Source organism: Nicotiana sylvestris, chromosome 2 (assembly GCF_000393655.2).
Source record: "Nicotiana sylvestris chromosome 2, ASM39365v2, whole genome shotgun sequence".
In the NCBI taxonomy this organism is placed as follows: domain Eukaryota; kingdom Viridiplantae; phylum Streptophyta; class Magnoliopsida; order Solanales; family Solanaceae; genus Nicotiana; species Nicotiana sylvestris.
Genome location: NC_091058.1, coordinates 43,848,836 through 43,864,491, shown reverse-complemented (window position 1 = coordinate 43,864,491; position 15,656 = coordinate 43,848,836). Strand labels below are relative to the sequence as shown.

The 15,656-nt window shown below is 39.0% G+C and overlaps 1 protein-coding gene across 1 annotated transcript; it reads left to right on the top strand.

The window, feature by feature from the left end:
- The first annotated feature begins 10,031 nt into the window (after positions 1-10,031).
- Positions 10,032-15,151, top strand: LOC104230079 (shaggy-related protein kinase eta). Its single transcript, XM_009782816.2, has 12 exons — positions 10,032-10,224; positions 11,151-11,243; positions 11,505-11,564; positions 11,644-11,916; positions 12,020-12,094; positions 12,176-12,232; positions 12,657-12,797; positions 12,910-12,960; positions 13,036-13,131; positions 13,966-14,049; positions 14,296-14,397; positions 14,574-15,151. Exons 1-12 carry the CDS (start codon positions 10,210-10,212, stop codon positions 14,673-14,675), a joined length of 1,149 nt encoding a protein of 382 aa, XP_009781118.1. The 5' UTR covers positions 10,032-10,209; the 3' UTR covers positions 14,676-15,151.
- Positions 15,152-15,656: the final 505 nt, after the last annotated feature.

Genomic DNA, 15,656 nt, shown 5'->3' with positions numbered 1-15,656 from the left:
TCCCCATTCGAAAGGAGTCTTGGTAGTTTATTTTTGATTTTCCTTCAGTTTGTTTGGGTTACCTCAGGGTTGTAATCCCAATGCTTATCTTACAGTTTGTTTGAAGTGTGCAAACCTTGTTATCTTTCATCATCCAATAAAATACAGTTTCCTTTTTCATTATCATTCCTGATAGTTTTCTTTTCCTTTTCTTCTTTTTCTGTACAGTTCTTTTTACGCTGGCTCTAGTGATATGGCATGCATGAGGAATCCTCAGCCCAGTCTTAAAAATCAATCTGGTTCCGAAATAATAATTCAAGAAATATATTGTGATTATGAATCAGAATATGATGAAGATGAGGTTTTTGAAGAGATTAGTAAAGAGTTAATTCACTTTGAGGAAAAAACCAAACCTAACCTGAGTGATACCGAGGACATCAATATAGGGGACACGAGTAATATCCGTGAAACTAAAATAAGTGTCCATCTCGAACCAAAGATCCGAGAAGAGTTAATTAAAGCACTCATAGAATTCAAAGATATTTTTGCATGGTCATATGACGACATGCCGGGCCTGAGCACTGATTTAGTGGTTCACAAATTGCCCACCGATCCAATGGTGCCTCCTGTCAAGCAGAGGCTGAGAAAATTCAAGCCTGATATGAGTGTGAGAATTAAGGAAGAAATCACCAAACAGTTGGAAGCAAAGGTCATTCGAGTCACTCGATATCCTGTTTGGTTAGCTAATATCGTTCCTGTGCCAAAGAAAGACGGCAAAATTAGAGTATGCGTCGACTACCGCAATCTCAACAAAGCAAGTCTGAAGGATAATTTCCCATTACCCAATATCCATATTTTGATCGATAATTGTGCCAAGCATGATATAGGATCTTTCGTGGATTGTTATGCCGGGTATCATCAAATCCTAATGGATGAAGAAGATGCAGAAAAGACGGCATTCATCACACCATGGGGAACTTATTGCTACCGGGTAATGCCATTCGGTTTGAAGAACGCCGGAGCAACTTACATGAGAGCAATGACCACAATGTTTCATGATATGATACACAAGGAGATTGAGGTATACGTGGACGATGTGATCATAAAATGCATTCCCTTCCCCCCTCATATGTCACAATTAGCCTGATAAATATAAGTTGACTACCTACTATCATATATGGGACTCATTTGGTGATTCTTTTCCATTTGTTTTAACCTTTCAGATGATAACTACAGGAAGTTCCTTCCAACAATGAATTTGATAAGCAGATAGGACCAGAGTTTATTACTCCATAATGATTTTCAAATGGGCAGATAAAGTGAATTGGGCAGCAAGGCATGAAAGGAAGCGGAAGAAGCGAAGAAATTGCTCTTTGTCTAAAGAGTAGTTAAATTTGCTTGAATTGCAACGAGTTATTTGATTTTTTTTAAATCTACTTGTAAAGGCTACAATTATTCTATTTTATTTTAGTTGTAAAGATTACAAATATTCTATTTTATTCAACAAGTCGTTATTTGTATTGTATCGGTCAAAATTTGACCATAGTGGTCGTCCTCAAGAGGAATAATAAGGGGTCGACCAAGCTGTAATCAGGCCCATGGGGTGAGATAGCGAAGAGCACCTCGGCCATCGCCGGGGTCAAATCGTCGGAAAGCGTACATCATAGAACAAGCGTTGTGTTCAAGCAAGACGACGAAAGGTACAGTCGTAAAAAAGTACGTTGGTCAAAGACCATTGGATAAAAGGGAAAAGAACTATAGATATGTGGAGAGAGCTCAGAGAAGAGGGGGATTTTTTGGGGGTAGGAGAGCAACCTCAATGGAAGAAGAGAGAGGAATCCCCTGTTTATCAACAGTTACCTCCCTCCCCTTTCCTTGCTTCCATAATAATAATGCATCTCTACTCTAGATGTAAGCTCATATCTCATATTTGATATTCGATTATCACATTAATGAATCTTATACGTTCTTACTCTTCCTTTATTTCGCACTTTATATGCTTGGATCTGGAATTAATTATTTTTGGCTAAGATTTACCTTCTTTATTATCAATAATTAGTTCGACAAAAAAGTTCTATGCTTTTTGCTTAAACAATTTGGCGCCGTCTGTGGGGATTTCTTAGCTAAATTTCTTAGTTTCCTTCGGATCTAGAACAGGTGAAATGCCACCATCCACTCGAAAGAGCAGTAAATAAACCTTCGAGACAACTGCACTAATCTAGGTTAGGCTGCCACATAAAAGTAGAAGTTATAACCAATATCTATGCAAAAAAACCCATCTCGCCAGTAGTGTAGGTTTAGCACGACATGTGCACGTTCAAAACAATATCATGGTCATCTGGCGTGATCACATCCTCATTTGACACGTTTTACTTATACATATTAACATGTATCCCTACCATTTATGAGAGGACGACAGCTTGTTGCGTGGTCCTTTGAAGGAATTGGCACATCCTGCCCTACTTTCATATTCCCCCACGTATCGGATGGTCCATAAATGAAGTGTGACAAGTTTCCCTCGTTGTGGGTACAAATTGAATGATATCGGACCGGGACTCAATTTCAACACTTCAGCAAGTGAAGTGGGCCCAACTCACGCGAAGCATGGATGCTATTATAGGAAATGCATCGAATTCTTCAATGCAAGCAAAATTGAGCAAACTGGGACTCACCCAAGAAACGCAAAGGCTAAGCAAAACTGGGGCTCCCCTAGGGAACACCCAATATTCTCCAGTAAAAACAAAACTGAGTACGCCAGGATCCACTCCGACATACGCATAAACAGAACTGTGAGCTGTGAAATTCTCCAAAATCTGATAGACACAACGGGTTAATATTTCGACCTTAGCTCGAAATAACACCCCTACGGCCAAGGGCCATCTCCAAAAGAAGAACTCGGCCTCGGTCGAATCACAACGGGTTAATATTTCGACCTTAGCTCAAAATAACACCTCTACGGCCAAGGGTCATCGCCAAAAGAAGAATTCGACCTCGCTCGAATCACAACGGGTAAATATTTCGACCTTAGCTCGAAATAACACCCCTACGGCCAAGGTCCATCACCAAAAGAAGAATTCGACCTCGCTCGAATCACAACGGATAAATATTTTGACCTTAGCTCAAAATAACACCCCTACGGCCAAGGGCCATCGCCAAAAGAAGAATTCGACCTCGCTCGAATCACAACGGGTAAATATTTTGACCTTAGCTAGAAATAACACCCCTACGGCCAAGGGCTATCGCCAAAAGAAGAATTCGACCTCGCTCGAATCACAACGGGTAAATATTTCAACCTTAGCTCGAAATAACACCCCTACGGCTAAGGGCCATCAACAAAAGAGGAATTCAACCTCGCTCGAATCACAACGGATAAATATTTCGACCTTAGCTCGAAATAACACCCCTATAGCCAAGGGCCATCACCAAAAGAAGAATTCAACCTCGCTCGAATCACAACGGGTTAATTTTCAACCTTAGCTTAATATAACACCCCTACGGCCAAAGGCCATCGCCAAAAGAAGAATTCGACCTCGCTCGAATCACAACGGGTTAATATTTCGACCTTAGATTGAAATAACACCCCTAAGGCCAAGGGCCATTGCCAAAAGAAGAATTCGACCTTGCTCGAATACATATGAAAAAGTAGACTTCGCCTAAATCGGCAAGTGAGCTCAATCCCCGTCGAATGATTCAAGTTGAAACCGACTTCGTCCGAAACAATGAATCCGATTCAACCTCGTTTGAATCAAAGATGATTCCACCTAAAAGCGACAAGTCAAGAGTTAATCTCGCCAAAATATGCAAATCCAAAGAAACTCCATTCGAACTCACACGACGAGATCCTACTCGGTCCGGTTAAAAACGATTTCCTAAAACGAGAAATCAGGGATTCACCATACGAAAATCCGAAGGACTACACCAAAACAAAAAAATGTAAAGCAAGGGGAAGTGAGAGAAATTAAGAAGACGTAGGACGACAAAACAACCCTTTTATTTATACACGTACGCAATGATCGCACCTTACACATGGCCAAAACAGGCCCAATACAAAAAAATAAAATAAAATTAAGGCAACAACTTTTCACTCAGCGTCATCACCGTCGTTCTCCACATCACTATCTCCAAGAAATTCCTCCACAACATCACCATCCTCGCCGGCCTCCAGTGTCGCAAGGTCGTAGCCGTAGTTGATACGAGCCTCTCGTGCCTTCGTCCTGGTTCCTTCATAAGCAGCCTCAGAAATATTGCCCGCCTCCCACAAACTCTTATATATGTCTCGTTGCGCCTCAGCATGAACCCAAAGCTCGTGCAAGTGGCGAGGAACAACGGCAGAGGCAGATTCAACTTGGGCCAACAATTGTGCTTTTTCAGACTCGCGTACAGCGACCCGATCTCCCAAGTTTGAAGCTTCCCGGTCAATTTCACCAATACGTTCTTCAAGCCTCGCCTCCTTTAGCGTGGTCGTCGCCCTCTCGGATTCCTGCTCGGATTGAAGGACACAGATATTGTCCTCTAACGTCGTCGCCCTTGCTGAGGCCGACGCCCGAGCACTCTAGACTTCTCTAACTCAGACACTTTCCTCTTCAGCTCGGCTAACTTCCCCATCTATTCTGTACTCAAAGCCTCAACTCTGACGACATTTTGATCAAGCTCGAATAACAATGATAGCACCTTCGCCTGAAGGTGCTCACACTCTACAGCAACCCCTTTCCCAACTCAAGTTCTTCATCCTTTACACGAAGTATCTCCTCGCTCATTATTCCTGCGAATGAATTGCATCAGCTCCTGATCCCTTTTCTCCAGCTCCTCCCCGAGGGATTGATTGTCGGTGCTTGCCCTGAGCCGCTCATGCATCTCATGGCACTTGTTGCAGTAGCATTGATACTTTTGCAACATCATCAGAAAAATCTTGGCCCGAGTGTCGGCCCTATGAGCACTTTCGATCTCTAGCATGTAGGACTGAAAGAAAAAAAAGAGTTGGTAAAGGCCAAGGCCGCCAAAAACAAAAGGAATACAAAAAAAAATAAAGAGGAGAAACTTACCCTCAGGCCCATAGCAGCCACTTCATGCATCAACTCAACGTCGCTGACGTCCCGAAGAGCCTTGCACTCTGCAACGGAGCATAAAAGGTCAAACTGCGGCACCAAACCCTCTGTGTCCCACAGAAGATTAAGTTCCGATGGAATCTCAAGTATACGGGAGGGACCTCCCGTTCTTAAAATAGTACGGGTAAAGCCCTTCCCGAACATCCTAACATCATCGGGATCGAGGTCGGAATCAGACTCGTAGTCATCGACCACGATACCATCTCCCCTCTCTGCGGCTGAAGAAGAAGCTCGATTCGGTCCGGATGATGAAGGCCCGCCCAAAATGGCAACAGCGGCCACGGGACCCCAACTCCCGTCGCAATAGCCTGTTGATCGTTCACAATGGCCGAAGCCTCTGCCGTCGTGTTAGCCTCCGCCTCCTGGTTTGCCTCTACGGCCGGGTCGGCATCACCGCCAATTTTAGACACTGTCACACCTCCTTTTTCCGCCCCCGCGAGGGTACAGGAGTTTTTTCCAATTAAAGGACAATCGAAACGGGATTTGTTTGTTTATTTCAGAGTCGCCACTTGGGAGATTTAGGGTGTCCCAAGTCACCTATTTTAATCCCGAATCGAGGAAAAGAATGACTCTGTATTACAGTCCGCAAGCCAGAAATCCGGATAAGGAATTCTGTTAACCCGGGAGAAGGTGTTAGGCATTCCCGAATTCCGTGGTTCTAGCACGGTCGCTCAACTGTCATATTCGGCATGTTTATCTGATTTTATACAATTATGCGCTCATGTGCAAGTTTTAACTCTTTACCGCTTTTATCATTATATTTTTAAAAGAATGTGAACATCGTTTAAAAACATGTCTTTGGATTGCGTCACATAAAATGCACCCGCGATCCGGAACGTATTTTTATTCAATATTTTGGGATTTGGATTTGGGTCGCATAAATGCGCACCCGTGTTTAAGAATGTATTATTATTAATTTTGTGCCTAAAGCGATTAGCGTATTATTATTTCTGGGTAAGACCGTGGAATTCACTAAACAGTCCATCCCGAATTCTAAATACTTAATTAAATATTTATTGAGGGCCCCGCAATTGGTGCATTTTATTGGGCAAGACTCATCTCATTTTATTTTTAAAAGGACAATCCTAAAATGCCTACATTTTTCTATTGAAATTTGTCTCTACAAAATAAAAGAGAAAATATCTTAATTTATTTACATGCTTGAGTTGTTATAGATGGATTTCGAATATGATTCATAAAATCTGAAAATGATGCAAACAGGACAGTCCGTTGCCACTGCGGGCCCAGGCCCAACGTGTATAACATAAAACTAGACCTGGGCCATCTTATTCACATGTTATTACCTAGTTACATTATACTAGGCATGTTCTCAGTTTGTCAAATTAAAAAAAAAACTTAGCAATCTAATTTCAATCCTAGACCATTTACATGCTGAAATTAACCAACATTATTTAACTAAACAATATTTCTACCAAGTTCCTACTAGATGGCCTATTCGTTTGATTTTTACTTGATGGAGTTACTACACCATTTATTTATTTTTAGGCAATATATAGATAGTTCATCCGTTAAGCTATCGTCGGATGTTCCACTATATGTATTAAATAGCTACACGATTCTGATTTTTGCAAGCTAAATAAATTATACATACAAATAAAATTCAGAATATAATTAAAGTAAATTTAAAATTTCAACTCTTCATTTTCGTACAAACGGTCACATACAAATTAACAACGCCATCTAAAGAGAAACGGTCAGCCACCACCTCGAGAGAAGTCACAAACTAAATAAAGGAAAACTTACGGGCAAAGTTCCACGTCTCGGGAAACTTTGTTGGGTCTGCCACAAGGTGCTCGGTCTGTACGAAGAAATAACTCTCCTAGAAACGACGATTAGCCTTGTCGTCCATCTTCACCATCAAACTCTTTGTTCCTTGGTGGCGCATATGTATCATCGAGCCTCGAATAAGGGGGGGGGGTATTAAGCATATGCCTCAAAGTGACCTCTTGACCGGCGAGCTTTGAGTACTTGAGCAGCATGAGGAAGAGTTTGTATACGTATGGTGAAAGTTGAGTCAGACACACTTCATAGAAGCGGCAGAAATCTATCACCAGGGAGGGGAGCGGAAGCGTATACCCAATGACAAAAGGGTGCACGTAGAATGCGCAGTACCCTGGGCGGTGCAAATATGCACAATGTCCGTCCCCGTCGCTTGTAACATTTCAATATGATTCGGAATTCCCCACTTCGTCTTGAGCGTTGCAATCGTCGCTTCATCCATGGTAGATGACACAGGATTCGGTTCATATCCGACGGGGCTGTTAAAATCATTCCATAATTTCCCTAGACAAGGCAATATTTCAGCCGCTATTGGAATCCCCTCATCTTCCGCCGCCTCCGCTCCTTCTCCAAGAATATGTGCATCATTTTTCGGCACCGGAGCTTCGGCGGGTCTGTCAATTTGGGAAGAAGTACCAGCCATTTGTCTCGATTAATTGGAATAAATGAGTAAGAGAAATGGAAAGAGAAGATGGTGGCGTCGATTTCTGACTGACAGGAGAATAAGCTCAGAAGTTTGAAATATTAAAGAAGGTAAAGATTTGCAACTCTTCTGATAAGTCGAAAAACGTAGCAATGGAATGGTGTTTTCCCCTATTTATAGGAACATAAATGTCTTGAGCGGGAAACCTAAGGGCCGCCAATCAAAATTGATAGGGCACGAGAAACGATATGATTCCTTGAAACGTGCGCCATAATGACAGTGGTTATTCATGATGCATCGAATCAATACAATGATTCAACTCCGAACGGACGTAACGGTCTGATGGTATCATTGAAGCGTCACGTCGCCACCTCGACCTAAGGGCCTCGCTCAAGGCATAAACATTTCAGATTTTTCCTAACTTCCGAATCGACAGAGTCTGCCCGTTGAGCCCGCTAAGAGGCGACCTCGACGGATGGAGGGACTAACTGTATGTGCAAAATTTGACCGTAGTGGCCGTCCTCAATAGGAATGATAAGGGTTCGACCAAGCTGTAATCATGCCCATGGGGCGAGATAGTGAATAACACCTCAGCTATCGTTGGGGTTTAATCGTTGGAAGCGTACATCATAGAACAAGCGTTGCATTCGAGAAGACGATGAAAGGTACAATCGTAAGAAGATATGCCAGTCAAAAACCATTGGATAAAAGGGAAAGGAACTATATATATATGTGGAGAGAGCTCAGAAAAGAGGGGGATTTTTTGGGGGTAAGAGAGCAACCACAATGGAAGAAGAGAGAGGAATCTCCTGTTTATCAACAATTACCTCCCTCCCCATTCCTTGCTCCCATAATTATAATGCATCTCTGCTCTGGATGTAAGCTCATCTCTCATGTTTGATGTCCGATTATCACATTAATGAAGCTTATACATTCTTACTCTTCTTTTATTTCGCACTTTATATGCTTAGATCTGGAATTAATTATGTTTGGCTAAGATTTATCTTCTTTATTATCAATAATTAGTTCAACAAAAGAGTTATATGATTTTTGCTCAAAAACGTATCACAATGCAAATAAGGTGCTTCATTTTCATAGCAGGAGGTGGCCGACGTGAAGGTGATCAATGACCTTGGTTGGTAGTGGAAGTTGAGTGAAGGCTCATGGTTATAATTGTGTGATGGTAATGATCAGAGCTTGGTTCGTTTGGTACAATGGGAGGATATTTCATGAGATTAGTTATCCCACCTTCTATATGGGATAGCTAATCCCACCATTTTTTAGTATAAAAATTATTCCGGAATTAGCTAATACCTCAAACCAAATATGAAATAAAGTTAATGCCAAACTTTATCTCAGGACTATTATTTTTATCCCATTTACCAAACAATCCCTTAAGCGAACTAGGTTTTAATTAGGGATGTTCATAAAAATCCGAAAAATCGAACCAAGCCAAAAACCGAACCGAACCAACCAAAAAGCCCAATACTTTTTAGTTTGGTTTGATTTTGAATTTGAATTTTAAAAACCGATCAAATTTGGTTTAGTTTTGGTTTTAATCAAAAAATAATCGAACCAAACCGACTATAGAAGTAGTTATTTCAAATTTATTATTACATCTATATATATGTATATTTTTGTACAAAGTTTCTAAAAATTTATGGTACTTGTTAATCGTTTGCACTTTTAGCACAGTTCTTTGCCTTTACATTCTAGTTTGATTAGTAGTTTTCTTTTGCTAATTATAAGAATCCATATCATGTTAAAAATAATCTATTTTTAATTGAGTCCTTAAATTATTCACCATTATTTGATCCAATTATCATCAATATATCTTGATAAATGATAGATTTCTTAAAAGACAATTGATTTGATAATGTTACGTTGAAAATGTAGTTGCCGGAATATGTGTTTGGTAGTGTATGTCTCATATTTAAGTAAAAATTGATAAATAACCAAAAAACCGAATAACCGACAAAACCCGACATAAACCGAATCTTAATTGGTTTAGTTTGGTTCTAATATTTGAAAAGCTGACTTACTTGATTTGGTTTCTTTTTAGGGAAAAACTGATCCAAACCGAAATATGAATCTCCTAGTTTTAATCATTAAATTATTTTAAAATAAGATTTAAGTGAGTCCGACATATTAAAAGTATAAATAAATATTGTAAAAATAAAAAATCAAATATATTTTTATATGAATAACTCAAATATCCATTAAAACATACAGAAGTAGGGCTGTAGCCTGTAGGAGAATAAAGAAAAAGTGTCTTTTGAGGAGTAGGCCATTAGGCTGAACATTAGTGTGTCGGGATCTAGTTTTGCGAGTCAAATTCGGCTTTCCAGTCCACCTCCAATGACCCCACTACTCATCTTTTTCTTCTCTAAAATTTCACAAATTAATTGAGAAAATTCGCAATTACTTAGAACTCTAGGGGCTAAAACCAAAATTACAGAAAATAGGAGAGACAGAAAGAAAAAGGAAGAAGAAAAGGAATAGCTGGATTCACATGGCTGTTTTACTTATGGGTCCTTTTTCTCTCTCCTCTCTCTCTCTCTCTCTCCACCTAACCAACAATTATGATGTTTGAACCTTAAACAAAGCAGAAAAAACTCAAGAAAAATTCTTTTTCTTCTTTTTCCTCCTCCAATTTTTCTTTGAATTTGAGCTGGAGAAATTATGGCTGATGATAAGGTATGGATTTTTCTTGTTTAATGAAAAAGTTCATTTCTTTACTTGTTACAGCTGTTTTCATTTTGGGAAACAATACTGTGTATTATTGGAGATTTCTTGATTCTTGGAAATCAGTATGTATTATGTGAAGATCTTTTCTTTAGCCAATCTGAGTTCAGGTAGTAGCACTAGCAATTCTTTTTCCTTTTTATTTATTTATTTATTTATTGTTGAGTGCAAATCTGGGTTTAGTTTTGGTTTCTACTTGAGAAAGGTTCTGGGATTTTAAAAGTAAGATAATGGTTCTTTGTTGCATGCTCTTGCTCATCTTATTCTGAAATAAAGGAAATCTTTGTCTAGTATCCCTGGACCTTAAAATTTATAATTTGGACCCTTTTAGTCTCAGTTGCAAATATTTGATTTTTTCATATTCAGGATGCTTTATTTTATCCTGACGGGGATTTTGTTTTTGGAGAAATTTTTCTGTGATAGTAAATGTCTTAGATCTGTTTGGATGTGTTGGTATAGATCCGATCTTAGATGAGTTTATATGGAGTAACAGGGTTCATATAGCCGACTCCAATTTGCTTGGGACTGAGACGTAGTAGTTGTTGTTCTTGTTGGTATAGATCTGATTTTAGCTCTCTATAGATCTGTTGCTATTAGGTATTTGATCGAGCCTTCCGAGTTCACTTAGCTTATGTCTTTTTTTCTTTTCAGATACTTGAGTTTTGATCTTACAAAATATATCTAGTCAAAAGAATATCTGTTAACAGTTGCCAAGCATTTTTTGATAGTGCTTCTGAATGATAGTACTAAGTTTGTTTGCTTCTTTTTGCCCCCAGGATAGAGTTTTGGCCTGTTGTAGTCTTCCCTTTTTTCGTTTAATATGTTGTGTCTTAGTTATTGAAAATGCTGGTCTGAGATATCTTTGATGTGCAATGTAGGAGATGTCTGCTCCTGTTATGGATGGGAATGATGCAGTCACTGGTCATATAATTTCCACAACCATTGGGGGCAAGAATGGCGAGCCAAAGCAGGTAGAAGAGATGTCTTTATCAGAATCATAATTTATTAGTTAGACATAGTTCTCGTCTTTTTGATATGTAATGCTTCTTCACTAGAAAAATGATCAAAATAATTCTGGCATTACACACTATATAAATGATGGATGCGAATAATTTACCCTTCTTATTTTTTATTCCATATTTGCATTTCTCATATCCAATCACGAGGATATGTAAGCTGATTTCTTACACGAAATTGAAAATCTGTTTGACTTGCGTTATTATTTGGAGCAGACAGTCAGTTACATGGCTGAACGTGTTGTGGGGACTGGATCATTTGGAATTGTCTTTCAGGTAAGTGAATATGTATCTTCTAGTTTTGTTAATCTTTTTTGTTTTTACATTTTGTTTGAATGATGCTTCTCTTGTGAAGGCAAAATGTCTGGAAAATGGGGAGACTGTGGCTATAAAGAAGGTTCTGCAAGACCGTAGATACAAGAATCGTGAGCTGCAGCTTATGCGCACTTTGGATCACCCAAATGTTGTTTGCCTAAAGCATTGCTTCTATTCAACTACAAGCAAAGATGAGCTTTTTCTCAATTTAGTCATGGAATATGTTCCAGAAACTATGTATAGAGTGCTAAAGCATTATAGCAATATGAACCAGAGAATGCCACTCATCTATGTTAAGCTTTACACATATCAAGTGAGTGAATTTCTTTCCTGAGTGGTACTTTTGTTTCCTAAGTTTTGAGCAATACTAAGTGGTACCTAAGTTTTGAGCCATACTAAGATTTATACGTGTTCAGGTATTTAGAGGGCTCGCTTACATGCATACTGTTGCTGGTGTATGCCATAGGGACTTGAAGCCTCAGAATGTTTTGGTAATGCATCTTTCTAGCTGCTAAATTTGTCTAGCAAATTATGGCCCATTCATCTCCTTATTTCATTGTTTGCTTTCGCAGGTAGACCCTCTTACTCACCAAGTAAAGATCTGTGATTTTGGAAGCGCAAAAGTGCTGGTGAGTGTAAATTGTAAGAGTTTATTTCTGTAGCTATTATCAGTTTCTTACTAAAGATTTATGAGTTTGTTCCTTGTCTTGGTGAGAGGACCACACACTGTTAAGTCAGATTTGGTTGATAATAATCTTAACTTAAGAAGGTGGTTTTTTTCTTCTTTGGAGGGGTGGAATGGGGACTATAATCACATGAGGAAGTTTATATTCCTGTCCAGAAGTACCTTTGATGGCTTTGTCACCTTTTCAGTAGCTCAAAAACGCAGCATTAGCTAGGTTCTCACTGACTGTGAATTCATTGCTTTTAGCTTTTGTAAGCTTATGGCATGGGCTACGTATTTTCAGAAAGCTCCTCGATTTTGTCTGGAGATCACTCGATTTTGTGGTTGTGGTTGGTTTCTGTGTTTACGGAAAGTACAATATTTTTCAGGTGAAAGGAGAGGCCAACATCTCATACATCTGCTCGCGGTTTTATCGGGCTCCTGAACTCATATTTGGTGCAACAGAGTATACTACTTCAATTGATATCTGGTCAGCTGGCTGTGTCCTTGCTGAGCTTCTTCTGGGCCAGGTTTGTAGTGATTTAGACTTCTATTCTTACATCTAGTTCGAGGAATCTCTTCAGTCTCTTATGGTGCACTATTCCAATTTCTATACCAACATTTGCAATTATCTTTTTGCAGCCATTATTCCCCGGAGAAAATGCTGTGGACCAGCTTGTTGAGATAATCAAGGTGCCGTGTAATTAATTCCTGTAAACTGATGCAAATGTTGTAGCGGAATGTGGTTTCATTTGCTTCTTCTTACAGGTGCTTGGAACACCGACAAGGGAGGAAATTCGCTGTATGAATCCGAACTATACTGATTTCAGGTTTCCACAAATCAAAGCACACCCTTGGCATAAGGTATGCTTTCACGTGGAGCAACAGTTTGTTGTTTGAAGCATAGCTCATTCCTGCTGAATTTGTTCTGAAACTTAAGCAAGTTGTCAAGGGTGTCCTTTTTGTTTTAATTAATAATTTGCCCAAAAAAAAAAAAAGAAACGAAAAACATCTTTGGAGCATCCAGTTTGTTTAAGCATTCTCCAAAAGTACATACGTGCTGGCTTGTTGATGAACTTTGGAAATTTAACCATTTAGATACCTCTGAGGTTATATTTTTGTTTTTATTAATTGGAATTTATTTGGTATCCTGTTGTCGAATCCGTATTACATGTTCAAGCATGGATTTCTACTTTTTCATTAATCATTACTCCCTAACCATTTTGGTTTGAAAGCCTTAGAAGAATCTGCTTAACTACTAATTGAGAGGTCAGAGTTTTAAAGATTAATACCTACGAAAACCAGATGCAAGGTATTTCTTGAGTTTGGTTATAATTTTGTGTAGAAATAAGTTATTAGGGTTTGCCTTGATTAATGAGTGTGTGCTGAAGCAGCTATAACATCAAATTGGAATTCCCTAATGGGTACTCATTCTGCTAGGCAGCATATCTATTGAATAGTAAGGAAACAAAATCTGGAAATCACAAGTAAATCTTTGAAAAGTAAAAGATATTCAAATCATAACTGAGTGAGTTTGGCTTTTTAGTGGATTTGAACTCCCCAATCCCCATCCGGATGACTATTTTATTCTTACCAAACCGCGTTAATGGCAAAAGTGCAAATAAATCCTTTGTTGTTTCTTTGCTCTTGTATATCTATCTATTTGCTGCTAACTTACTATGTTGTGCTTGATATCAGGTTTTCCACAAACGGATGCCTCCTGAAGCAATTGACCTTGCTTCTCGACTCCTGCAGTACTCACCAAGTCTACGTTGCACTGCAGTAAGTTCAATTTAGTTTCTTTTTCCTGATGTGATTGTCTTCCATTAATGCAACGATTTATATGTAGCACGATTTGCATGTCTCCATTTGTGGTGGCCATTTCAGTGGTCCTTTTTATGCTCCCACATCTCCTTGTGCTACTTTTTACTGACCTGTTACCAGTGCTCCCGGTCATATATGGTTCCTCTTTGTTTATTGAACAATGAATTCCTAAATCTCATATATTATATGTTTCTCATTTTGCAGCTTGAAGCATGTGCTCATCCTTTCTTTGATGAGCTTCGTGAACCAAATGCACGCCTTCCCAATGGTCGCCCATTGCCGCCTCTGTTCAATTTTAAGCAGGAGGTACATCTTTCACAAGTTTATTCTTAAAACTAAAGATTACACCATTCGTGCTTCATTCTTCCCGATCCCAGCTGAAGGGCATTAATATTATATAACTATACTAAAATCGGAGTTGCACATTCTGTATTTACCTATTTTAAACCATTGCTCATCCAACTTTATTTTCCTGGTCTCAGTTGTCTGGTGCCTCTCCAGACCTCGTAAACAGGTTGATACCAGACCATATAAAAAGGCAGATGGGCATGCATCTTTTTGCATCCCACGGTGACATGACGTGAAGTATATGCTTAGAAAAATTTACTGGTTGATCATCTAAATATTTAGGGATCCAAGTTACATCCCTTCAAGCGGAATCCAGCAGGACAAGCGGCATCTCCTGGTCGATGAGGACAAAGTAATGGGCTGCAGTGCATTTTAATTCTCTGTACTTGGTATTTTCTTTTTTGTTCCACTCTTCGAAGTCTCCCACTCTTAGCAGCCAACTAGTTAAAAAAAGGAAATATGTTTTTGTACATGTTTGATAGTAGTAATTGACCAGAAAGCTTCCAGGGACGATTGAATGACATGTATGGACAAGTTGCAAGGCTCCAAAAGGATTGCCAGGACTTGAAAGGGCAGTGTTTTTCTTCTCAAGTTGATCTCTCTCTGTTCAGTTTGTATTTAGCAGTCTTCTACGTGAAAAGTGTTGCAAGCAAATTGTGTTACAGTTGCTCTATGTGATTAAGATTAATGGAACATATCTATCTTATTTGCCTCTCTTGATTTGCCTTAGTCATATTTGCCATAATTCTTGGTGCTTCCTGCTTTTCATTTCTTCTTTTGCGTGGCTGACGCCTTTTGATTTTGACCTGTTCGCGCTTGCAGGTTGGTAATTACATTGCCTCTGTTGTGATATGGTAAAAATATAGACATCATTTTTGTTGACAATAGTTGGTGTAAAAATGTAGCCAGCCTCTTCTTCTTTAAACCTTTAAACTGAGAGAAATTCATATTTCTCAAAATTTTCGTTTCCTACAGCATTTATTTTCGTTACGATTTTCTTGGTTAAAAAAAGAGCGTTAGTATAAGAAGTTTTATTCATTGTGCTCTATTAGTTTTCTCATTTATTTTCTCATTTAAGTAAGAACTTATAATTTATCTGCCATATGTTTTGTCACCAAAATTTTATACAAAAACTTATAATTTAGCCTAACTAAAATGTTACACTTATAATCTATATCTCGTTGGTAAAAGTGGTAGCCACCGGACCAGGTGGTAGT

Coding starts and splice junctions, on each gene's coding strand:
- LOC104230079 (XM_009782816.2), top strand. Junction 12,798..12,909: donor CTGAGCTTCTTCTGGGCCAG/GTTTGTAGTGAT, acceptor ATCTTTTTGCAG/CCATTATTCCCCGGAGAAAA. Junction 14,050..14,295: donor CAAGTCTACGTTGCACTGCA/GTAAGTTCAATT, acceptor CTCATTTTGCAG/CTTGAAGCATGTGCTCATCC.